The sequence below is a fragment of the Gasterosteus aculeatus genome, chromosome 12, assembly GCF_964276395.1.
Source record: "Gasterosteus aculeatus chromosome 12, fGasAcu3.hap1.1, whole genome shotgun sequence".
Classification (NCBI taxonomy): domain Eukaryota; kingdom Metazoa; phylum Chordata; class Actinopteri; order Perciformes; family Gasterosteidae; genus Gasterosteus; species Gasterosteus aculeatus.
In genome coordinates, this window is record NC_135700.1 from 14,715,245 (window position 1) to 14,741,315 (window position 26,071).

Genomic DNA, 26,071 nt, shown 5'->3' on the forward strand with positions numbered 1-26,071 from the left:
TAATTTCCATCCTTGGGGTTAACAAGAAGAGTGAACATGGAATTTAAGTCTTTTACCCATATAAAGGTATATACTAGAGATAGATTACCCATTGAACATTAATACCTGACATGACTTGTCTGAATATTCAATTATCCTCAACATCATCCGTCAGTCCATAACAATTGTTAATTGTTTTTATACTTATTGTGTTCTTGCATTACTGTGAATGTAACATAACAACAAGACATTCAATTTAGAGGATAATCATAGTAAAGTCAATGCGGATGTGTTAAAGGTACTTTATTTTTAAGTGATTTATTTAATGGATTTTTGTAACAAGAAGTGATCATTTTAAGCTTCATTATGAGCCTGTTGCACGTACTCCCGCTCTGCCAGTGAGGAAATCAAATCACTTGGTAAAACGTAGAGATCAAGTCCTTCTTGGTGTAATAATTGCAAGGAGAAACCAACTGGAAATGTAAAAAATATTTCTCTCATGCTAACCTAGTCTCAGGTTAGAAGCTGGATGCAAAAAAAACCCCATTTGTTTGTTTTAAACTTATGTTGATGTGTGCAATTAATAAAATCAAAGTCTGCAGTCGATTATTGTCTGCATACAGGTTCCAAGTCAGAATAGCTGTCCTCAGATACGTCTGAGCTCAGAATGCTGCAGCTGCTCTTTCGAGCAGCCAACAAAACAACACTGGATGTGCGGAACATTTTCCAGGTGAGAGTGTGAGTACATATGCACGGGTCTTTACTCAGGCAACATGCTTTGATGACATTGGCATCACCTTTGAACACACCTCCACTACCGCTCCATTGACACACACTAACACACACGCATAGGGCGGGATAGTTGACATTGCTGCTTAAATCGATGTAGCTGACTGCTGCTGGCGTCAGTAACAACAGTGTTATAAAACACACTCCCACAGTGAGGAGCTTCCTGTGGCGTTCCAGTCAATATGGGTTAATGGTGAAACAGACTGCTTCTACCTTTCCTTTCTCAATGTCACTTATTTGCTCTCTTTATCTCTTCAGCAAAGACACACAACCTCACTCACTCTCAGGAACACAAACACACACATATAGCAGCACCTGACTCCAAGTTGAAAAATCCCCCCGTTGTCCTTCCTTCGTTTAATGATTTGCTGTGTTTGCTCTAAGAAGCTTCCCAGCCGAATCTATTGGCTTTGACTAAACATGCCAACCTATTATTCTCAATGAAGAGCACACAGATACGATTAGCAGCAGGGGATAACAGGTCAATGGCGAGCTAAAATTAGCTCTGGATTGGTCAAATAGAAATGCAGTAAATGTCAGTCGTAATCATGAACATTGATATTCTGCTGAGAAGAAAAAAAAACAATTTTCAACAAAAAAACTTTTTATGTGTTGCATGAATTATCCGTTGAAAAGCAGCGTTCATGGGATGGAATATTGTATGATTCTATTTTATAAAAACCCACACAAACTAAACACCTGCAATCATGTGTACGTGCAAAGGGGTGTTCTGCTATAACACATCCTATTATATGCATCAAAGCAATTTTCTTTATATTAGCAAGCCCATTAGTTTTAGTCATCTAAAACCATTTGAACTCCAAACAGCTAATATTATACAACTATATATAACCCATTTCATCAGTATACATACTAATGGTTTCAACAAGCTAATGAAAAAGGAAATCCAAATTAATTTATTTGCCGTTGGAATGATTGAGACTTGTTTACCCTGTAACTTTCAGTTAAGATTAATTGAGTCTGTGTTGATGTAGCCAAATTTAAAAGCTCAGTAATTCTCATACCAAATGAAAACCGTCAGATTATAATTCTATGAATGCTAAACATAGAACAGCATTTTCTTAAACCAGCAGCTACAGCATGTTGAGAAACAGAAACGTAGTTAATTGTTACTGGTGATTAAACTATTCCGACTCATTCAAAGCTATCACGAAATGTGTGATATCTTAAGTTAACTTCTTAAACCAATTTGTCTTCATAGATACACAACATTGGCTGATGATCTCTGAACCTTTAGAACTGAACCTGATGCCAAACAGGGCAATACAAAATATGAAATACAATTATAAAGTGCACATTTCAGGTAAAGGATTAGGGTTGTGTACGTACTTGGAAACGATTTGCCTGAAAAAATGTACATGTTGGTGTAAGTTAATTTAATATACGATTATATGTTGTTATGCTGTCGTGCTGGTGGGAGTTTTTACTACAAGATCAAGGAGGGGTGCTGGATTTGTTTTCTTTTCTACATATTTTGTGAGTGACATTTGTAGGACTGTCCCTCAAACAGGATCAAGTAGCTGGGTCATAACATGTAAAGTTAAAATGGGTTTGCGCTAACGCCGTTAATAACGAGTTTAACTGACAGGACTAGTATCTATACATTGTTTATTAATGGAGTCTGCTAGGACCTTTGGAAAGGATTGTCCGACAATATGATAACTCAAAGTGATACAGTATATATATATATATGAATATATTAGCTCACACTTTCTTTCGGTGTGCCTTTGTTAGGTGGTTAAAATGTTTTGCAGTGTGCCCTCGTCCACAGCAGTGCTTTGTCTGCTCCGGTGCTGGTAATCCCCTCGGCTTCTCCAAACCACGGGCGCACCACCACCTTATGCTGTATGCACCTACACTATCCCTTGAAGAGGAAATTAAAACAGAAAGCAATTTTCAGACTCGCTTGACGAGCAATCTGCCATCACCATCACAACAATATCCTGCCTTTATGTATTTTAGTTTTTAAAATATTTTTTGTATCTATAGTAATTGGTTGAGACCCCTCAACTTCTCTTTCAGCTTTCAGACGGACGCAAAACACATCTCAATTGTGATTTAGCCTGGACAAGGGCCAAATATGACTTAAACAATGACTATTGTCATTTAACTGTTATTTACACAGGGCGGGGGATATCTACAGTACAATAACCAATGTAGTGATTTATCAAAACCACACACAACCCAAATCGCCCTTCAAATATTCTATCAAAACCTTAAAGTAAATATATTTACATTATTTCACAGCTCCATCTACAGTAGTGAAATTGTATGGCCAATTGGCCATTTGAAGCCTTCTGAAATAAATACAATAAAAACACCGTAAAGATATATTTCTTAAGTGTAACATCATGTCTAAGGACCCACAATTGCAGAGCAGGAGGCTGGGATCTTGTTGCATTCATTCCAGCCTACGTGGGTCTAAGGAGCTCTGGCCACAGCGTCTCCAAAGCCTTGCATCTAGTCACTAAGATTTGGAAGCTCCTAGAAGTGTTCCTAATGGATTCCACACCCGTCTACACAGCAGACAGAAGGATAGAGAGAGAGGGAGAGAGAGAGAGAGGGCGAGAGAGAGAGAGAAAAAAGCCAACACCAGAGGGGATGGATTTCCTGCAATTTTACAGATACGCACACACATTCAGGCATGGGCACTCACATATTACATGTTGTAATGCAGTGCAAAAGTGTCACCCAATTAGAAACTGTACATGGTGGTGACATTGTCGAGTATTACCATTACAACAAGATATGAGTAAAGAAATAAATAACTATGACCCGTATCACATGCACTGGAACGTGCACATATATACATACACACAGGCCCGCTTCGCTCTTTCCTGCCTCTTCTGTATTCACATCTTCTCACCATTATTCTCCCTCTAATGCTTTTCGAGAGTGATCCTTTTGTAATCTCCAACAGCCGTGTATCCATGTGCACGCATATGTTTGTGCTTGAGTCTGTATGCACGTGTGTGTGTGTGTGTCTGCCTATGTTTAATGTGCAAAGTCCCTTTTAAGGCTCTCCAAGTCGTGCTTTTTCAAAGAAGCCCCTCAACGGGAGAGGAACTCCGCAACTAGCCTAGAGACTGAAAAACGTACACTCGGTCTCTGTCTCTCAGAGTGCACGTGTGTGTTTGGGGAGAGGCGGTGGGTGAGGTTGAGACTGAGAGGATGATGTTCTCACTGAGTCGTAATGTTAAAGTTGGTGCTGTGAGTCAGCAATCTCTTAAGCACACACACACACACACACACACACACACACACACACACACACACACACACACACACACATAGCTCAACTGATGTAGTACATATTGTATAATATTATCAACTGTTTACAATAGTTATCTTGTTGTATATTCTATTGCTATTCAGTAAAATATACTGGAAATAATTAGTTACATGGTCATTTGGTTAAACAATGCACTTAAACACTGCATGTCATTCACCCATTCACACAAGGACGGCCTGGGCTACCATACAAGGTGACGCCCGACCATCAGGACCTAATACAACATTCAGACACCATAGCAAATTTTCTTGACCAAAGAAACATTGACACGGACAACAAAGTCTGGGATGGAAGTATCAAGCTGCTCTACAAAAACTTTGCAGAACTATGTCATAATTTATATTTCTATTATTTCTCCATAATTATTTTTTAAGTAAATGAGACTTATGAAAGATTTTGTATAAACATATTTTTTTATTATTTAATATTTGTAAAATACTGTCAAAAGTAAAATGCTCTTAATTTAGATTTTCTCGGGTAACCCAGCCATGGTGTTTTCCCCCCCATGTTAACCTTAATGTTCCAGATGGAATGGAAGTTGTTTTGCTCTAACCGACTAGATAGAATGTGAATAGTTTAACTGCTATTGTTTAAAGGTAATACTGCTGTTGAAGAGGTGAGTGTATTAGCATTAATAAAAGTAAACACCACTTTTGAAGTGATTATTTAATTTTGCGATTAATCTCGAGTAATATGTGTCACGGTGTGGTTCACTTCCTGTTGTATTTTGTAGTTTTCTGCCACTCGTGTCCCCGGGTAACTTCACTTCCTGCCTTGTCCCGTCATCCCCTGCGATCGTCTAATAGTTTCCACCTGTGTCCAATCACCTGCACCTCCCTTGTGTATTTAAGCCATGTGTGTCTCTTGTGTCACTTGTCGCGTCATTGTCTATCGTCGTGGATGTCCGTAGTCTCATGCCTGCTGTTTTTCCCCTGGTTCCTGTGTTTTTTGACTATTAAAGTCTTTTTGTTTTCAAGAAGTCTGCATTTGAGTCCTGCCTCCCCTACGCATCCTTGACAATATGCTCTTGAACAAGTTTCCCTACTTAATGTATTCCCATGCAATCTTTTCTTTTTCCTTTTTTAAGAGGAGCTCAATTTACTGACTAGTGTCCCTTTCATTCAGTTTTTACTTTTTTGCAGTTCAGTCACTTTCGTGAACAAGGAAGTAAGGCCTTGTTTCCAGGGGTTTCTTCTTATAAGTAGCAGCACTTAAGAAATGCACCAAGGAAAGCTTGTAGTGCTTCGAGTTGCTTAGTGACTATTTCAAACTCATTTGAGGCCAGGCAATCTTTCCCTGAAGCTCCGACTATTTAGGACTTTTAGCCTTATATTAGTGCTAAAGACATGTAAAGCTCCCAGCTGCAGCAGGACTATAAACACAACAAATCCTTTACATAAAAAAAAAACAAAAAAAACATTGTGGAGTCCTAGTGGACAAACCCGTGCTTAATCTTGTTTCCAACAAAAAACACCAAGACCTGATGGAGCTCACGCTCACCAAATGATCTCTGAGCATAGAGACAACACATACTGTATAATTTGTATTATCATTTATTCTATTATTCTTCGCAGTAGGAATTGTGTGTCTCTCGCTCCAATCCATGGGAAATTGATGGTTATCTCGTCTTCAAACCTTTTTTTCATTAGCAAGGCCTCACTTTCCAACACGTACAGCTTAATTTGAGCGAACCTCTCGGTCTCTTTCTTTCACTATGTCCACCTCTCTAAGGCAACTCATCAGTTACATGTGTATTACAAAATGACAGAAAAAACATGTCAAGGGTTAGGGGTTAGCAGATTGTTAAAATATTCTTTTTAAGTTTGAACATGTTTATATGAACAAAGGCAAATGAATATGTAAGAATTGTGTAGTTATGAATGAATAATACAGTTGTGTTCATTGAAAAACTGTTGTTTGGCTAAATAAGCTCACAAAGTTATGTTATGTGATTTTTTTATTCCACGGGGAAATACGACTGCAGCACGAAGTACTAATGACATCGGGGACAACAGCCAACGCACAAAGACGCAGACATTAAAGGTGGCACTGCAGATGATCAACAGTAAGCCAGGGAAAGGTTCTGGGATTTCAGTGCGGTAGTCACAGCAAAATCTGAGAATGTGTTAACTATAATTCCCTTATGCTACTAATAAGACCGCAGACAAGACACGTGATTTACTGTAATGAACAACATATTCAATATGAAGGAAACTTCAAAGTTCATAGACACTGGAGTATCAGCTAAGTGATTTGTAGTCACAATGCTGAACCCAAACCTCCTCCTCATGGACCTGAAGACTTCAGAATTCAGTTGGTAGTGAATTGATCGTTTGATTGTTCATGATCCTGTTAATACCCAGTTCCTTTTTTTGCATATCATTTCATAACAGTATTCACATAAGCATTGGATAGTTAACTGAGGATCCTCACATCATAGGTGGCCCCACTGTTTTTATGTAAAGGATGAAGTACTTCTAACTAACTTTTCCACACTGTAGCTGAATGTTGGATCGCAGTCCCACCCGGTTGTCTTTCTGTAGCCCAAACAATCAAGCAGACAGCAGAGAAGAATTTTAGTTATACAAGTCAAAAAGTCATGGGATAATATTAGATGGTGTAATAGCGGTCTTAGTTAACAGGAATTAACAGGAATATCTGTAAAAAGTGTTGCGATGTCAGAACCACTCCACCAAACCGCTTTGCACAATTACTTTGTGTTGGTAAATTGTTTTATGTGCCAAACGATATTCTGTGTGCCCATTGTTTGATTCTCATTTGTAATGTACATCATTTGAAAAAAACAATCACATTAACTTGCCTCACAATAAAATATGCCTGATATGATTCGATTTTTTTCTCATTATTGTGACTGATGTTCACTTTCTCATATATTCGTCTTGGCTTTCAAAAAGTGCCGTTATGCCCACAGACATAAAGATAAAGCAGACAGCAACTACCGATCTCATATGCACAAAAAAGATGTTTAATGAATGTCCTGCCTTGTTTTGATGCATGAATGCCAGTTAAAAATCACACATATTGTTAATGTACACACAATCACGCACACATTCACACCCAGACATGAATCATGAGTGTTTGATGTTTAGGAATTCAATCCAAGACGAAGCAACACACACACACACACACATACACACACAGGGCCTGTCAGTTACACAGACACACACACATACATTCCCAAGCCACATTTAGATTTGCACAAACGAACACACAATCACAGTTGCTCCTGAGGCAACAAACACACTTAATGGTCCCCACAGATGTGAAACGGAACCATGGAAAGAAAAAATGAAGACAAAGTACTCACTGGCACTTCCTGGAAAAAGGTCAGGTGTCTTTTTAACAAATGCACAAATGACAGACCTCTAGGAATATACATACACAAAGACTCAACAGACAGAGGTGATGAAGATAAAACACTCAAACACATTGACGTATATATAGAAAAGGGAGGAAGAGTTTATGTATGGTTTCTTGAATTTTTCTTTGATATTTAGACTTCATGATTCATAGATGAACTGTTACGCAAGCGTAGTGTGTGCCTGCACTTAAAAGTGTGTATGTGTTTGTGCGTTTTTGTGCAGCTGCAAAAGGTCAGGCTCAGAATTCATGTCGCTTCCCAACAGGCAACATGAGTGAACTGAAAGTGTATCTGTCAATGTAGAAATAAAAATTCAGTTCACATAAATATGGTCCCGTGGTCTCAAATAATTGGATCAAATAAAGTGTTTGCTCTCTTGGATTTTTCTGCTATATATTATATTATTATATCTTACATTATCACAGTGAGACTTTTTATTTTTTGATCCCAAAGGAACACCAACAGATTAATCTAAAGATAAAAACAACAATGATAATAAAAGTTGCAATTGATAAACCATAATAACCTAGATTAAATAACAACTCATCAAAAGAAACTCCCACGGTGTGCATCATGGTCATCAGCTCCAACCATGTCATCAAAGTCCTTCAAGCACCTGCAACTATCCTGTCACCTTTGTCAAAAAGTCTTTCTAAAAATGCTTGTTGTGAAAACGTGTGTCATATTTAGGGCGATTCACTGCCAACGATGGTATTATTTGATATTAATAACTATTTTTGAATCAGTGCACCTGAAACTAAAAGTCTAATCCAGAGCTTAAAAAATAGAGCATCTGCTCTGAGCTTTCTGCTTGGCTGAGATCCTCTACCTACACAAATACATAACAACAGCACACACATGCACACACACACACACACACACACACACACACACACACCAATTGTGTCCAAAAGCCCTTTTCGGTAAACTTCTTTGCTGACTGAGACAAAGCAGCCAAGTGGAGAGAAGACAGGAGGAATGACTGAAACTGATGGATGTCTGTGTTGTTCATTCTCTACAAACCTCACTCAAATGTTGCTCTCTAAACAATATTTAGATTTCTAATCCTTCAATTCAATCCTGTTCTGAATTTAGTTGTCCTTTGTCTTTTACAGTAATGTTTTTTAAGGTAATTTTTCAGTCATGTAGCAAAGCAGGGTATTGATAAGAGTAGCTTCTATTTGTCGGTTGTAATCTGAAACTAACCACTAGATGCCGCTAAATTGTACACACTGGGCCTTCGATGGACTTAATAACGCTCACTGTACAAACTTTTGTCAATCGGGTCAACGAGCTTGCAAGACATTAGTACCAGGCAGAAGTTGCATGTGCATCCTGGTCAGCGATTAGACATCACTATGTACATCGCACATTGCCTTACCTTCGTATACAGCTTTGAAGCCCTGTGCGCTGACAGCAAAGTCTGTGGTAAACCACAAGGCCAAAATGGATCCACTGCTGACTAAAGGGGAGGGCTGCATGAATCCTGACAACCTGAAAAAAGAAACAGAAAAAAAATTCTGAAGACTGTTTGCTTAAAACAATCAATACGTTAGCATCACACATGAAACATAACTGAGTACAGATGAGTGTGAAATATAATTGTATTCAGAGTTGATGTTGTGGTTACGACACACAGCCATGAATCCGCATAGAAATGACTTTAGACAGCTCAGAGAATGAAAAGATTCACTATTCACGATAACTAACCATTGCAGCACAGACACTTTGAAATACACAATGAATATCCCAAATACTAACATGATGTAATGGAATTATTTACCCATTAACAGTGAAACTCTTGCGGTAGGAAAAGTCGGATGTTGTTTGACCCAGATAAAGCCCTGTGATTCTTATTTGAGAGGTAATGTTTAAAAGATTAAGTGAGGAGAAAAGGGATACTGTAACAAAAAGCTGAAATAGCAGGAATTTCAATAGATGAATAGTGTATTGAATTCACTGTACAGAAAGAAGCCAGTGTAACGTCAATGAATGCAATTGCATAGCAGAGAAACAATGCAATGGAGAACGTAATACTTGTGTGAGTTCTGGCATTGAAAATCATTTCCAAAATGAAGTGAGTACAAGCCACATAAATGAACTCGTTCTTTAAAAGTATAGAAAATGCTGTAGTCAGAGATGCAGCTTAAAGCAACCATAAGGACAATTCCTTCTGTGGTGATTTTTTTCCGTCCCGGCGGATAGAAACAGTTCTGATTTATGAGCACTAGATTCCCTATAAAAAACAACACAATCTGATAGTCTATTCTGATGGCAAGCACTGAAGAAAATAACTAACTAAGTTATTTCCTTATCCCTATTGAGGCTTCAGTATTATGAGATTGTTGTCACAGCCATCATTCAAACTTTAAGTTTTTCAAAGCTCCACAAAGATTCAACATCATACAATGTGTCAACAACTAATCCAAAGTTACCGCTTCAGAAAGAATTTAAACTTTCCAGCGGCAAAGCTAAAATGCAACCTCAACACAATGAGCTACCCAGTGGTGCACGCTCACAAGCACTAGAAGGCACAAAGGTATTTAAACAACACACAAAGTGATTTCTGCTTATACGTCTTGAGAATTTAAAAGGTTGTTATCATGTTCCCAGTATATCGACAGTACTGAAGCACAAATCATCCTCCCAAAGCTCTGGGTAGAAAGGCTGAACACTCAATAACAAAAAATAAAAAATCCCACTAGAAGCACTGCTACTTTCAAGGGAAAACTTCCAGCTGAGATGATAGACAAATCTGGCTAAAAGGCCTGTGGATCGCTCGCTGTGGATTTCTTTTGGACGGTACAAGGAGACCTTGGGACAGAGCAGAAACCCACTGGGGGAGTTTTCTCTCTGGCCTGGAAATGAGCGCAGGAAGAGCAGCTTAGCGTGAATGAGGAACTCTGAGGGACTCGTTTGCTGCCTTGATTTGCCTGCTGCCCCCCGTGAACAGACCCAGACCATGACGAGCAGTGATTAAAGTAGGAATGTACAAAAGATAGTTTTGATTATTCCATCTTCCTTTTGATTATTCAATTGTCTCAAATAGGTTTTTATTATACAAACAGAAGGAGAGGAAAAGAAAGAGGGACCGTGAAAAAAAAAAAGGATTCTAATTATCTGACCTTAAAGCAAGGACAAAAAGGACAGACAAGAACAAAAGTGGCAACAGAAAGAGAGATGGAAGAGGAAAAAGGCCTCTAATAGGTGTAAATAACATCATTTCTTTGCTCGGCCACAGCAGTGTCTGTCACAACTTATTGTAAAGTTTCATTCTTGAGGAAGTCATTTAACTGCTTAGTTATTTGGCCTCGGACCATTTTTCTTTGACGGAGCATTCAGGTCCATGTTGTGCTCTGGCTGCGACAGTAGAGGGTGGAGCATGCTAATATTTTTGAAATTCCTGTGAGTAAACGCAGTGAAACTGTTAATAATTACGATCCATTGTTCTACAAAAATGTATTTTAGTATTTAGATGATTTTTATATTCATGCAAATCTATTCAGAACTGTTTAACGAGATTTGATAGCGATTTTTTGCGACTAGATGACATCTTTGATTTTGGTTGTTGTTACTTCTTATTTTGTAAAAGTCATTTTCAAGTGATTTCCTATGCATTGAAGAGTATTCTATTCTATTGTTGCCTTTACCCACTTAGTCTTTTTATGAATACAAATAATATATACATATATATATATTTTTTTTTTTAAATGCATCGTGTTATATTTTGTGAAAGCACCCATCTACAATATTGTCTCAAAATGTATTTTTATTGTTTTGTATTATATTTTATTGTATTTGTATTGTTTCATCCATCTCATAAATCTTTGAGTTATTCTTTAACATGTATGCTATTGTTATATGCTATGTTCTATGGGTGACATTGTATTGGCGTTTCTTTCTTTGGCAGTGTGACATACATTTCCATGCTTTGTGCTGCATTTTCAGTCTACCTCCCATTTTTCTTAACCAGACAGAGTATTGCTTGGTCACAGACTATAATAAATCACGCTCTTGGCACAAAAGAGACAGCAGTTGCATGCTCACATGAATATTTCACTTCCCAATGAATAAAATGTAGACCAATGGATGTGGATAAAAGTCATTATTGTGATCCTTCATTTTGTTTTATTTCATTGGCCTATGAACTTTCGAGAGCACATCTTCTTGGGGCCAAGTTGAATTGTTAATCAGACATTTAAGAACTGGTTGACAGATTTCTATGGATTTGGCTGTATATAGCAACTACAGGTGCTACTGAAAACTGCAGGGTGAATCTGTTTGTGAAGGCTTTTAAAGAAAGCCTGGATCAAGATTTTGCTTGAATCTTTTTTTTAATTAACTGCATATTTTAGGGAAAGACGTTGCAATGAAATATTGCTCATATGCTCAAATCAATGCTCTTAAATCCTCAATAGCTGTAACAAATATGTACATTTTAAGTTAAACATATTGTGTATGAACATATGCATTATTATATTTTTTCTGTCTGTCACTGGGTATAAAATGATGCTGCAACACACTCTCATGCACATAAATCAGATCACTCAGTCAGTCATTCCTGTAATAAGCAGTAACCGTCTAGCTGTCACTGTACTGATGGACCGACATGATGCTATGTCCCTGTCTAGCTCTGTCTCCCTCTGTGTCTGTCTGTCTCTCTCTCTCTCCGTCGTCTCCCTTCTTTTTTTCCATCTCGCTCTTCTTCCCAATCAGGCCAGCATACTGATCCTAAAGCTGTTTGACATTTATACAAAAATAAGTGAGCCGGGTTGATCGTCCAACGGTCAACCGTCCAAACAGTCAACCGGCTTGTGTAATCGGGCAGATCCCAGACAGCCAGTCTACAGAGTGAGCAGACCACCCGGCCAGCTTGCCTGTGACCCTTCCTGTTGCTCCGTCCATCTGTCTGACTGCCCATCTGCATCCGCCTGTTTAACAGTGTATCAGGCTGTGGGCATGTAGGGTTTTGTCAGGGTCTTAAAAGGCTCAAATTTAGATTTTAGGATAGTGCAGTAAATAGGCATAACGTCAGGTATTGGAAAATAGCATCAGCGTCCAGTCTGCAAATAAACATCGAGTTTAAAGCTTGATGACCTTTAGACTGTAGTGGGAATTTTCAGGTAAATTGACAACCTGCACAACAAGCGCAAAATTTCCATGACTCGGCTTTGGTTGAAACATTTTTTCTGCAATTCAGTGAATACTCAGTATTCAGTGTCCTATAGTGAGTCAACTCATGTGAAATAGATACTTTAGTGTAAAATATATAAAACATAGATGTTAAGTGCCAACTGTGTCCCCCCCCCAACCCCAAAGAAAGACTGAGGAGGTAGTGGGGGAAAAGGATACTTCTTTCCCCAGTCAGCGTGTAGGTGGTGTGTGGAGATGAAGGTGTGACTTTTGAGATTCTTCATGCATCAGTGGCAGCGCTAGTAGCTAGTGACAGCATACTGTTGCTTTAGGGTGGCGTATGTGTCAGCTGGCATGTTGCAAGACAGTGAGCAAAGCACTGAAGGCTTAAGTACACACTATGATTAAGAAGCGTGTGACGGAGGTACGTACTGAACGTAAAGGTAGACTTCGGTCGGCCATCTGTACAAATTCAGAGATTTTGTTTAATTTCAGATGAATAAGGAACATAAAAAAAAGAAATGTACCATTTAGTTGTAAAATATTATTTTTTTCTACTTATTCACACTACAAAGTACAGTGCACATCCTATCTCTCAGGTTTGTATGACAAATGTGGTATTGAACTACTGATGTTTATCTCTTCTGTTTATGGATCATGGTTGATATTGACTTCATATAATTAAATATTTCTTCCTTAGGATCCATGCATTGTTTTCTAGTGTCGACCATGGGGATCTATATCAATTATAGCCACATGGCCAGAAGTAGGACTGACATTTGCTTCTTGGGGATTTTAACACGTCCCAGGCTGAGGTGTTGAGAACAGGCAGCTGTTGGCTAAAGTCCACCGGCCGGGAGGGGAAAACGCGACAGCGGGAGTAGAGAGGAGACTTAGTCAATGACCACTATGATGGGCTTGACTCAGGAACCTCCAGCTGGTCTTGTGAAGCTGGAACAACAGACAGCCGTGATGGGAAGCTCACAGGTGAGCAAGATGACGGCTAAATGAAGTGAAAAAAATAGACCAGACTGCCACTGTCCATGTCATCTTTCCAATGACTCACTCTAGCTAAGGCAGACTGCTCACGGAGCCTTAATATTATGTTATTTCTTGGTGGGACCAATCTAAAGTTGTATTGAAGAAGCAATACTGGTAGTGTTGATGATTAAGAGAATTATGAGACACACTTTGATGTATTTGCTAAATGTTTTATGTTTCACAATTTTCCCGTTGAAATTAATCAAAATTGCTGTTAAATCAGCTGGCATTTCTAGATATTGCATAATAATAATAATATCACTACATTTGGTTAGTTTGTTAGTTGTTTCAGCTAAACATATATTACTTCAGTAACATCCATGACCACTCTATCTATCAAAACAATGCAAATCCATTCAGCGAATGTGAAACAACACATCCTAAGAGAATAGGAGCGGCTTTTGTTTTATTCAAAAAAAGAAGACTTTAATAGAAATTAGCACTTTACATCGTTGGACGCTCATATGTATCGGCTGTGACATCGAGATAAACAATCTGTCACTGACTAACCAGAGACCAAGACCAACGTGACCTTGTGAAACTAATACTCTTTTCTATCTTCCAGAGCATTTGGCTTCTTGTTGCCAGCACCAGACAGACCTGCGACTCGTACAGTAGATGCGTGCCCCTGGCTCAAACTATTTGTTTCGAGCTGTCATTCTGGGAGTGTAATCCATTTTTTCAGTCTGTCTGCTGGAGCACCGGTCCATCAGTGGCACAACAGCGCTCGGTGTAAATGGATAGACGAGAAGCGCTTGTTACGGGGAAGACAGACACTGAGCGAGAGAAAGAAAAAGCAGTAAATGATGGAAGACGCCTCGAATAGAGGTGAACATACTGAAAACGATGACCGAGCGTATTTTTCAGGGGGTGACTATTTTTGATATTTTTTAAAAAACGCAAAAGAAAAATGGCATAAAACCAGCTTAGTGCACAAAGTTAAAATGTTTTATATTGCCGGATTAGTTGTTGGCGTTTGCTGTACAAACTGTCGACAGGGGGTGGGGGAAATAAGGTGGTATGAATGTGTTCAAAGTGTCTGTGTAAATCTGTTAACAAGGGTAGTATATATATATATATATATATATATATATACACCGCACAAATCTCCTGGAACAAAAGGATTGAGTTTTGGGAAATTTGTGAAGCTAGACAGGGATACAAAAAACACCCTGCGCTTCTTTTCTCTCCATGTGCAGCCAAAGTAAAAACATGAAAATGGCCCGAGGCAAGATGGGCATTTTCTCCTTTTGTGGTTTCTCTCTGTGTTAACAGTTAATACCACTACTGTAGTCATTTGGGACGCTTGTAGTTCCTACTTTGAACCCCCAGTAGGATTTATTTTGAAAATAAATTCACCCGTGGCTATGGAACTATCTACCCAAGGCTAGCTACCATAGCCTTGAAATTACTTATGTTAAAAGAAAATGTATTAAAACTGTCTTTATTAGTATAATTAACATAGTTAAAGATGTTTTTTGTTTCTGGAAAAGAAGTTGAAATAGATATCTTAGGAAAGATGTATTTTCACAGCTTTGAACACATTTCATGTGTAGACAAGTAGCTCTATTTCTAAAGAAAAAAAAATTCTTTGGCGAGAGTATTTCATACATACTGAGAAACAAGAACACACATGTGTGTACATATATATATATATATACACACACAAACACCGGGTAAAATCACAGAAGTGAAAGTTACACACGGGATCCAATATATTCTGCTGCACTGTCGTAAGGAACTCCTCATTGTTTTGAGGAGTTGAGTGCCTGGCTCGAGGGCACTTTGGCAGCGGGTGGCATTTGATTTGTACGATAATAGGGTAAGCTGCATCTCTGACTACAATAGAGTCGCCAAGCAACACCCTGCTGCGCAATCCCCTCATACTGTGCTTAAACCAGGAATCTCACCCAGACATCTACTGTCTATCTACCAGAGCGGGAGGCGCGTGTGTGTGTTTATGTGACAGGTGTGAAACGAAAATGAATGCAATAGTTAGTACACATATCAATCCAAACCATTATGTAATTTTAGCAGATCAAATCACTCAACAACAGAAACAATGCAATCTTAATAAACTTAAATCATTTATTAAATAATACATAGACACTATGGTAGACATTCATTTACAACAATCACCAAATCCATAGCAAAGCTGATAAGGAGAACCAATGAAGGATGATTGAGAAGTCGGTGAGCTTTAGTTTAATGCAAATAAGGAAATCACTGCGCTTTGGGTTTCATTTAACCGCCATTATTATACTTTAATTGATCATAAGTTTTAATTGCCCAGTTTAAAGGGTGATCCGTGTCGGACCTTGAGGGGGGGGACAAGACACCGACATTTCACTTTTCTGATGCGTGCTCTCCGTCCGCTGGTGGGAACGCGTGGTCACTGTGTTTTAAATGTAAAATTATTATGCGATGTGTGTATATATATATATATATACATGTATGTGTGTATATATATATATATATACACACACACATCACATAATAATAATAATATAATCTTTGAGTTGCAGCAAGCTAATTATCACAACATATTATATATGGCTTTTCTCAATGACACGGGTAGTTTAATCCCCACTAGATGAAGTCAATTCTTCTTCAGTGTCTTTTTCTGCTCTTGACTTGCAATTTGCAGCAATTTGCAGCAATTATATTGCAAAAATAGCCTGCATTAAAAATGTAAATTGCTTTGCAATTGTCTAGAAAAGTCTAAATAATTTGTGGTCACAATAGGTACAAAAATCCCCCACAATATCCCAGAGGGACCAATTTGTCCGAGCTGTTGTAAGGTACAGGAGTGAGGCGGCAGGATATTGCGAGTAGGCAGCTGGCAGTGAGCCACGTCACACTGAGTTGTAGACAAGTGTTTTTCTCAGTGTGAATCTTGCCCTAACACGGGTCAATGGTGGCTTCAAGTGGGCCATCCAAAGATTATGTTTTATTGAATGGGCATCTCAGGTTGAAACGATTACTTTACGAAAGAGGGTCCCTTGTGATGGAAGCACAGATTTTCTTTGTGATGTCCAGAAAAGGGAGTCATTGGACAACAGAGCAGCTCCCGTTTCTAGACTACACCTACGCAGCACTTTATTAGCACTTACTTTCTTGAAGAAGTTGTACTTTATTTATGGTTTTTGTTGGTTTGTCAGCCAAATGAAAAATGTAAAATTGAACTGAGGGATTGGCTGGAAAGCCTTATTTCATCCAGTAAAGGACAACATAAACTATTTCACTTGAACTTAAGACTTTGTTTGTCCTCTAACTGCGAAGCAACATCTAAGTGCCGGGTTACGTGTAAAACAAGATCATGATCTTGAGGCATCAAAGTTCAACTGTGGCCACAGAGGCTTAACTGCCCATAGAAAAGCCCAATCTACCCAGCAGTGGCAGCCTCAGGATGGGCTTCTGGGTGTACAGGCTGCCGGCTGTTAGCCAAGACGTTATGGCCTCCAAACTTAAGTAGCCTTTCTCTCTTTCATGCATGCAATCTGATTTTGATTCTGAGGTCTATAAAAGGTGTGATGCACGTGGGCGGGACAAACAACTAGATTGTATTACACCATCAGCCAGTCAGTAGTGGCTGGTTTCCACATGCACATCACAATGGCACACGTGCTTTTTTTTTTTTTGGTAAAAGAGAATTAAAACAATATATATATATATATATATATATATATATATATATATATAAAACGAAGAAATACAGCATGCTTTCAACTGACAAGAGAAGGTTGTAGTCTACCAGCCTCCATTGATATTTCCTTCCTGTAAAAATGTACTATGATGAAGAGAAAATGACTTTTGCTTAAAACATAAAGAATTTTACTAGTGCCCTCTATATCTCTCCATCTCCCCCTCTCTCTTCTTTACTGCTAGCTCTCTACTGTATGGTATCTTATAAAGGCAGATATGGCAAATTAAATCTGAGTCTATTTGACTTTCAAGTAAAAACTCAAATAATCTACTGTATGTACAGGGACATGGTAGAAAACTGGCCCAAAGCCTGATATTGGCTCTTTTCCATCAGTAATGTGGGACACTTGGAACAAAAACAACAAAAAAAAAGCTGTGAATGTGAGTTATAGATATGGGCCAAACAGAACTGCTTTTTAAGTATTTGACTATGCATCTGAAAAACAAAACAAAACAAAAAGCACAAGATGGGAAGATTGTGATTTATTTATTGGCATTATAGAGCTGCATCCCTAATGTGGGCAACATAAGAAAAAAAAACATTCAGTAGAAGTACAGCAGTAAAAACAGCTTTAAGACTGAACAATTAATAGTTATGTTTGTTGTTTTATAAATAAAACCAATTGACTGACTACTGACTAATACTAATTCTATTCAGTAAGCAGGGTTTTGTATCTGAAAAGCATTAAAATGACTCTCTGACACTCAGCCCTCTTTACGCCACTTCCCTTTTTGCGAGGCATTTCTCTCTGGTACCTGCATCACCAGGGCCGCACCAACACGGCCCGATGGATTGGGGGTCTTTGTAGGTTAAAATGCAAACAGTTCTCATAAAGGATTTGCAACATGGGCCATATTTTGCTTAACTAAACTTAAAAGTCTATACAATTCCTGTGTTTCGTTACCTCCATCCTGCTCATAGTAGCACAGTGCAGTCAGGCCATAAGGAACCATAAATCAATCTGATAACTGATGAACGACCATCACTGTTTAACACACACACACACACACACACACTCTGAAGCTGGTATATATATTGCTATATCCATCACCAACACGCAGACGTTAAAGTGCTTGAACCTTGACTCTACGCACATACTGCGTCATTAATTTCACAGGCTATTGTCATGCAGACATCAGCCACGACCATCCTCAGGAGCCAAACATACAAAACATATGCAAACAGAAAATGTACAGAAAAAGTGACATACAAACTTGCACACAGAACCCACCAAAGCAAAGGTATTGACCCAATTGAGAATGTGACTGTCTGAGTGAGAAGACACTAACACACAGAGTATGTAATGTTTAGATAAATGTGTGTCTGCATGTATTTATGCGGTCTGTGTCTGTGTACGACGGTGCACACCACACTACCTGTGTGAGTTGTTCTCTCTGGGATGCCTGTACGTGCGTGTTTTGTGAGTGTTTGCATTGTTCTCTGAATGTGTGTGTGTTTGACCACATTAAAAAGCGTATAATCCTGTGCTATGGGCAATATCAACAGAGAAAACCACTTGGCTAAAGTAGGGCAAGCATCCCTTTGAAACACACACACACACACACACGCACACCCTCAGATGCACAGCTAACACAAACAGTGCATCACCAATCCACTGTGGGGGAGAAAGGCATTATTTGACAAACCATTAAAACTGATTTTGTATGCTTCTGAGAGACAGTGAGAGAGAGAGAGGAGGAGAAAAGGAGAGAAGGAGCGGATTAGAGAGAGGAAGCGAGAATTAGGAGACCCCCCCTTCCGATCCTCCTCCTCCATTTCCTCTCACCCCATCTCAAACTGCCTCCTCTTTTCTCTGTCAGTTTTGTTCAGAAGCCCATGACACGTGTCCTCTATACGTCTGTGTGTGCGTGAGTGTGTTCGTGCAGTAGCTGAACGTTTTCTGACAAGGTGTGAACATCAAAAGCTTCTACAGTCACATACGCCTAAGGGCCTAAAGGAAGGGCACCTTCACACACACCGGGACGTATGAATGAAAAGGCCAGGTGATAGTGTAGCTCATCATCCAACCAAAAAGCGTAGCAACACAGCTGCAAAGACCAACAGTAACCGACACAGAGGCCGCTGGGACGAGGACGAGGACATTTGAAGCCGAGCAGTTTAACTCCAACACTTCGGCAGAAGCGACGTTTCCCTGGCAGCCGTTAAAGGAGGAGGCTGGTGAGATATTGGAGTCATTGAGTCATCTCAACATCTTCATTCACTGGCCTTATTCTCTAATCTCTAATTAAACTGAAATAATGCAATTAGTAATTAGGAACAAAGAAAAGAAAATAACCACATCTGATGATAACCCAAATGTGGCTGCAATGATTACTCAGCATTTAGAATGTGTCTCTTAATCCATAATTAGACACTGTTTGCACCGTTATGTAACCGTTGCCTTTATACTTCTGTGTCTGTGTTGGTGTGTGTGTGTGTTGGTGTGTGTGTGTGTGTGTGTGTGTGGCGGGAGGGGGGGGTCTGTAAAGTAATTCATAGCAATTGCAGAAGAAAGCTCAGTTAATGTGTCTGCATGAAATCGGTTAGACTACCATTATTAAATGAATGGTGGTACGTCCCTGCATGCGGGTTGTCAGCAAAACCCCTGCCGTAACACAGACTTTGCTAGTCGCCTCCAGACAAAGAGATGAAACCCACTCTGTCCCCAGTGTTTGTTAGTAAAGCTGACGTTGTGCTATTGCGACGTCTGAATATGAAACACATTGAACAAACTTACTATTCTAACTGATTGTACCCCGACGTAACTTGCAAAAGACGCTTGGAAACAAGCAACTCAACTTCATATTACTCTCTGCTGTGTACACTAACCACAGAGGAAACCATAATGGCACTATTTCTATATGGAATCATACTGGTACATTACACTATCCAACGTTCAAGTAGATTTCCACCTTTGAACAGTGTTTAGTAGGGTTGACGATGCCTCTTTCCGTCTTCCGTGCGAGCACAACTTCGAATGCAAGACTGTGGAACTGGTTTGAAACGGTTTTATAGTTGAAATGTTGTTTTTCTTCCATTCCCACCAACATTCCAAGGTAAAGAAAGGGTTTAGCGTTTGCCTTGAGTCCCCAAATCTTTATAATGTGCCTCTGGAAAAATCAACCAACTCACTTCTGTTCACAGTGAGAAACATTCAAACACTGAAACGTTGGTAAAAAAAAATCCACTAATCGTTTTCAAAACGGGGTTTAAGTGTCTTGCTTTGACATGCAATTTTAAAGGACAGCGAGGATTCAATTAGCGGGGGAGTTTTTCTGGCGGTGCCATTTTTGGTGTTATTAGTTAGTATCAAGTCATAAACCGTAGAGAGAGTCATTACTCGTGGGAACAAACCTACTCAGTCGCGAATACACTCTGGTTCGTGTCTGCCTCCAATGGGCTTTACACTCATGTCGAGTCCAAGGAAGGACCCATTGTATAAATCAGCATTTGTATCATGATTATGTTCAAATTGGATCAAATCAAGAAAGATGATGGAATCATTACATCAAATTGTCTTTTCCAGTTTCCCCTAGACCTCTTATATCTCCTGAAATTGCTTCTCCTCCGTTTCAACTTCACTCATTCTTGTCTCTCCTTAGTTTGTCTTGACGCTCGCATTGTCTCTGTCCCTGCTTGGCTCCATCTTTTTCTTGCTCCTGTCATTAACACTACCAGGCCATTTCCTCCTCTCCTCTCTAGCCTTCTATGACATTGAGCTGAATCCTTTTTACCCCGAGCACACGGATGCATTCACACAGAAGTAAAGAGATATAGCTGATAGAGACAGGTTGGCAGAGGAAGTGACAAATGAATTGGCTATCAGCCGAGACCAGGGACAGGAAATGGAATATTCAGATAGACATTAGAAGTAAAAAAGAGTAAAGTGACAGTTTTACTATCCATTGATCAATTACTTGACTGTAGATGTGACCACCTACATCCCTTTGACCAAAACACTTTAATTTTAAAAGGAAATGAATGTTTTTTTAGTGTTAAAAGTAACAAGTCACAAACTGGAAATAGTCTTTACACATGGAAATAGTTAGGCTAGTGTACGTTTTCATGTTGAGTCAAAGGAAGGTGAGAAGACTCGGGTTAAATGAGTAAATCCAGCACCCGCGTGACGTCAGCCGGCTTTGTACAGCAACCGGAAGCAGATAAAGTGCAGGGAGCGTAAGTCATGCCCGCTGCGGACGACAGGCTGGACTTGAAGCCCTGTAGGCCTACGCTTGTTTATTCAAAGTCTATTAATATTTAACACGTCGCCAGTCAAAGTTGCACCAAATTCAACAAAGCACTCCCCTGGGTTGCCAGAAATAAACCAGCCAACCGTGAAGTAGATCAGATTAACGGTTGTCAAACATATTCATGTAGAGACAGGCGTTGATTACTTGTTATGTATAGATAAATGAATCTTTCTGTATTCCTTGTTTTGTTTTATTAAGCATTTTTTTGTCTTTGTACCAGAATAAGCTGCAGTAGACTTTAAAGCTTCCGTCTCATAATCATTTGCATGATTAAGATGCCTGCAAAGATGTCACATACAACATTCAAGACACTGATGATTGTTCCGAGCACATTTTTTGTTATACTGCATGCCTTGAAACCTATTTGAAGAGCATTCTTAACTTAGAATATCACTAGGTAATGTGAGTAATGGGTGGAGGAGGCTGGGGGCACAGATGGTGTCTTGGAAGTCTACCAGGAGCTTTTGTACTAAAACAAAGAAGTAGCAGAGCAGGAAAGAGTTTTGATATGCAGCAATAGAAGTACCCGGCAAAGTCGAAACGACTCGTTTCTTACCTACCTGGGACTTATTTATTGCCCTTTTAAAAGTAACGCAGTACCGAAAACGACAAAAGGTTGAACACGCAGTCGGACAACGACTGCAATGAGAAATTAGCTTAGTTTGAAGTAAAACAGCTCTTCCACATTAGTCAGTGTTACTCTGATTCAGGCAATCAGACCTTCAGAATGACTCAGACAGCCGGATCCCACGCACACAGTTGTGTACATGTAAAAATGATACATAATAAGAGCAAGGAAAAAGACAAAAGATATAGAATCACTCATTTAAAAGTATGTTGAAATGACCTACAATAAAGCCTCTATTCACCTATCGATATATCCATTGATCCATCCCTTTTCAGTGAGTCGATTCGTATTTTTCTTCCCCCATTGTATAAATCTGCATATTTGGCAGCATTATGTTCATATTTGATCACATCTTACCAGAAAAGATATCGGGATTCATTGGCTCAAATTGTCTTGCGGTTTCCTCTGAGCCTCTTAGATCTCCTAAAATCACCTGCACTTGCTTCTCCTCCATTAAACTTCACTCATTCTCGTCTCTAGCTTGTCTCGCCCCTTGCATTGTCTCTCCTGCCTTCTCTTCGGCTTTGCTCCATCTTTTACTTGCATCGCTCCTGTCATCAACACCACCCTGCAATTTTCTCCTCTCTTCTCAAGTCTTCTATGACATTCAGCTGAATCCTTATTAGGCTGAGCACACGGATAAATTGACATAGGAATAAAGATATAAAGGCAATAAAGACAAGGAGGCATGAGGAGGTGACAAATGAATTGACTATCACCCGAGACAAGGGACAGGAAATGGAATATTCAGATACACATTAAAAGTACAAAGAGAAAAGTTTTCTCTTAGTACAGATGTGACCGGATTTAAACACAAACACATAACTACACCTGCAACTGTAACCAACAACATGGCTCCCTGTAACATTTCTGCATAAAGGAATTACACCGTACCCTCTGTGGCAATATGCATAGGCTCCAAGGTTGCGCAGCAGGCTTTGCTATAGCTGCGTTTCATCAAAAACGTAATTACATGTCAGGACTACAGTACCCGTAGAGATGGATCAGTAGATCGAGTAGACTAACTGGAGAAAAGGTAACGTAACCTACTGAGGCCTTTGGTTGCCTCTGACCCTTGAAGGCATTAGCTTTTCTTTCTCGTGGTCCAATTGCCATTCAGAGGAAAAAATAATATTCTTCTTGTTTAAGAAGCAGCCTTTTTTCATGTATTTTTATATATATTGTGGCATCACAGAAGGGCAGGTAGATGCGTGCTCCATTCCCCTTTAGAATCTGCATTGCAGCCAGAAGGCGCCGCCCACTCGCCTGGGAGCATTGGGATGAGGTGTGATGAGATGCACCTGGGGCAGATCTCCTTGTCAAAGGGAGGAATGTGTCACAATGCGCAGCAGGTAGTGAGAGACGTGCATGCGGAAAGCTGAAAGCGGCTCATAGATCACATGGACTGGAGAACGGCAATGAGAACGGGCTGAATTAAAGCGGGAGAAGAACCTGGTGGAGCAACAACCCTGACATTGCGTTTCTATACTGTTCTGATGCGTTTGTGTTACTTTTGGACAGTAAGCTGTTTTGAGAAGAATAACACATGACCTTTTTTTTGAAAACCTTTCCCCGTCTGTTTATTAAACCTTGCACCACCACATTTGAGAATCTTTTAGTTATTTAGTCATCCATATTCATAAAACTGAAAAACATGTAAATAGCAGAAGAAAGAGTGTGTGGCAATGCTTTCAGATTTCAGATCGACAATCAATTGCAGTGCTGACACAGACAAACAACCATTCACCCTCACATCCACACACTCAGGTCCAGCAGGTCCATTGCTATGCCTCAATCGAGCGGCCCACTTGTCGCATAAAAGTAATAAATAAGGGGCAAAATAAAAGAAGACGTCCAGCACCATCTTCTTCTGACGGGGTCAAGTGCTCATATGCTTTAAAGAGGGCAGTCTAATTCAGTAGTTAAGACTTACAGTATAGAGACTATAAGAGGAATAAATAAATATTTATGGCCCAACTTGCATTCAAGGCAATTTTAAGACACTGAAAAAGTTTAGCAACAAAGGGAGCTTTAACTAATCTCTTCCCACTTTTTGAGTTCTTTCTCTCACCATCACCATATTTGACATAATCTTCCCTCTGTCAGCCATCTGTCAGTTTCCATCTCTCTACTGCCCCCTCTCATCCATTTCAGTCTGCGCTCAAACACACACACACACACACATTTGCAGAACTGTCACGCATTAACTGATGGGGATATACCAAATACTATTATTACAAAATATGAATTTTCCTATGTATATGTATACATGAGTATTTCCATATACATTTTTCTGAGGAATTTTACAGTTTTTCTTTTTCTTTTCACCTCTTCAGCGCTTCTCTTTTGTCGTCTCGTCTCAAACCATGGACCTTTCTGTTTAGAGTTGTGTGGACCAAGAAAGAAAGATTTTGTTTGATCTTCTGAATTAGAAAAAGATGAAAAATACTGTGAGGGGAAACTGGTAATGTAAGTTTGTCTTTGTGCAAAAAAAATCACTCTGACTGTAGTCTGTCAGCTGTCAATCCCCCATGACAACTCATCGTCAGTTGCCATAGCAACCTTGGTCCACTGTAGGGGAAACAACTCATTACAAATTCAAAGTCGGGTCAGGTGCTTTGCTGCAATTGGCCGCTGGGTAAAAAATGCTAGAAATATGCAAAGTGTGCTGACTCATTGGTTGATATGGGACTTAGTTCAGCTTTTGGGAAACTGTACTGCTTACTAGAGAAATACACTCATGGATGCCTTTTCATGTGTCTATGAGCAATTTAAAGGCATGCCCACCAGTGAGATTACTGCTCAATTCATGGGAGTGAAGATAAAGTCTGCTTAGAGGTAAATACACTTTCTTCAGCACTAAGGTGTTTCACAAATAACGGCAAAATACAGTTCAAAGAGTTTTCTCTCTCGCAGTTAACAGGATACAGAATTTAACATAAACATATGTAGTTCTGTATGTTTTGGGTGTAGCTGATTTAATTGAGCGCACAGTCGATCAAGGTGCTAATGACCGAAAACCTAATTAATGAACAGAGAAAAAACGCCAACCTCGACACCTACACGCACGTGTGGACACATATACTCACTCACACCAGCAGATGCCGCATCATTGAATGTTCCAATTATCCACAATACTGGCAACCCACATGAGCAAACTTGACATTTAAAAACTCCCACCATAGTGTCCTCTGTGGCACGCCAAACATTCATAAATATGGCAATAACTAAGAATTAAACCTTCATTAAAAGCTTGACAGAAAATCTTTCTTGTTGTTTGTTTGTAAATGCTTGTTTGTTCAACCTGTTGAGGAAGGTAAAGAATGATCACTTGTGGGCATCATGTCACACGGATGAGAATAGGATCATGTGGGAACGCTAAAAGCTGCTTTGGATAGAAGCTGTGTTGAAGTTACCGATAAAATCTTATACGAAGCCTATTGTGAGATTTCTGTTTCTTGCCAGTTTGGTCGTCAGCAGTTGCTTCTGATACCCGTGGAGACACGATGACATGAAGAATAAAAGTTATAGAATGATAATGTACAACGATAAAATAATGTTTTCTTATCAAACAACTTCATGTTGGAAGAGTCCAAAAATAGTTCTTAATTTTTAGTGGAAGTGGTACTTTTGGTCGATCATTTGGCTAAAAGTTTTTAAAGTGTGAAGCCTGAAAATAACTGTTATTTCCTGACGTATAAATAAAACAGAAAGCTGGGAAAGGCGAGAGCATCATTTGGTTTTTGCCTCTGATATCAAAGCGCTTTCCTTTTTGTTCTTTGATGTGTATGTAGGAAAAAAAGGATTCTGTTGGAGGCATTTCAAACTCTGGCTTTCAACCAGCCAGCCT

General features: G+C 39.3%; 1 protein-coding gene across 1 annotated transcript in view; it reads right to left on the reverse strand.

Annotated features, from left to right (window-relative positions):
• The window catches only part of LOC120833991 (CUB and sushi domain-containing protein 1-like), a 276,934-nt gene that overhangs the window by 169,520 nt on the left and 81,343 nt on the right, over positions 1-26,071 (reverse strand). Inside the window, exon 3 of the mRNA XM_078085041.1 lies at positions 8,845-8,957. Within this exon, the coding sequence (XP_077941167.1) occupies positions 8,845-8,957 (113 nt within the window). The remainder of the gene's footprint in view (positions 1-8,844; positions 8,958-26,071) is intronic.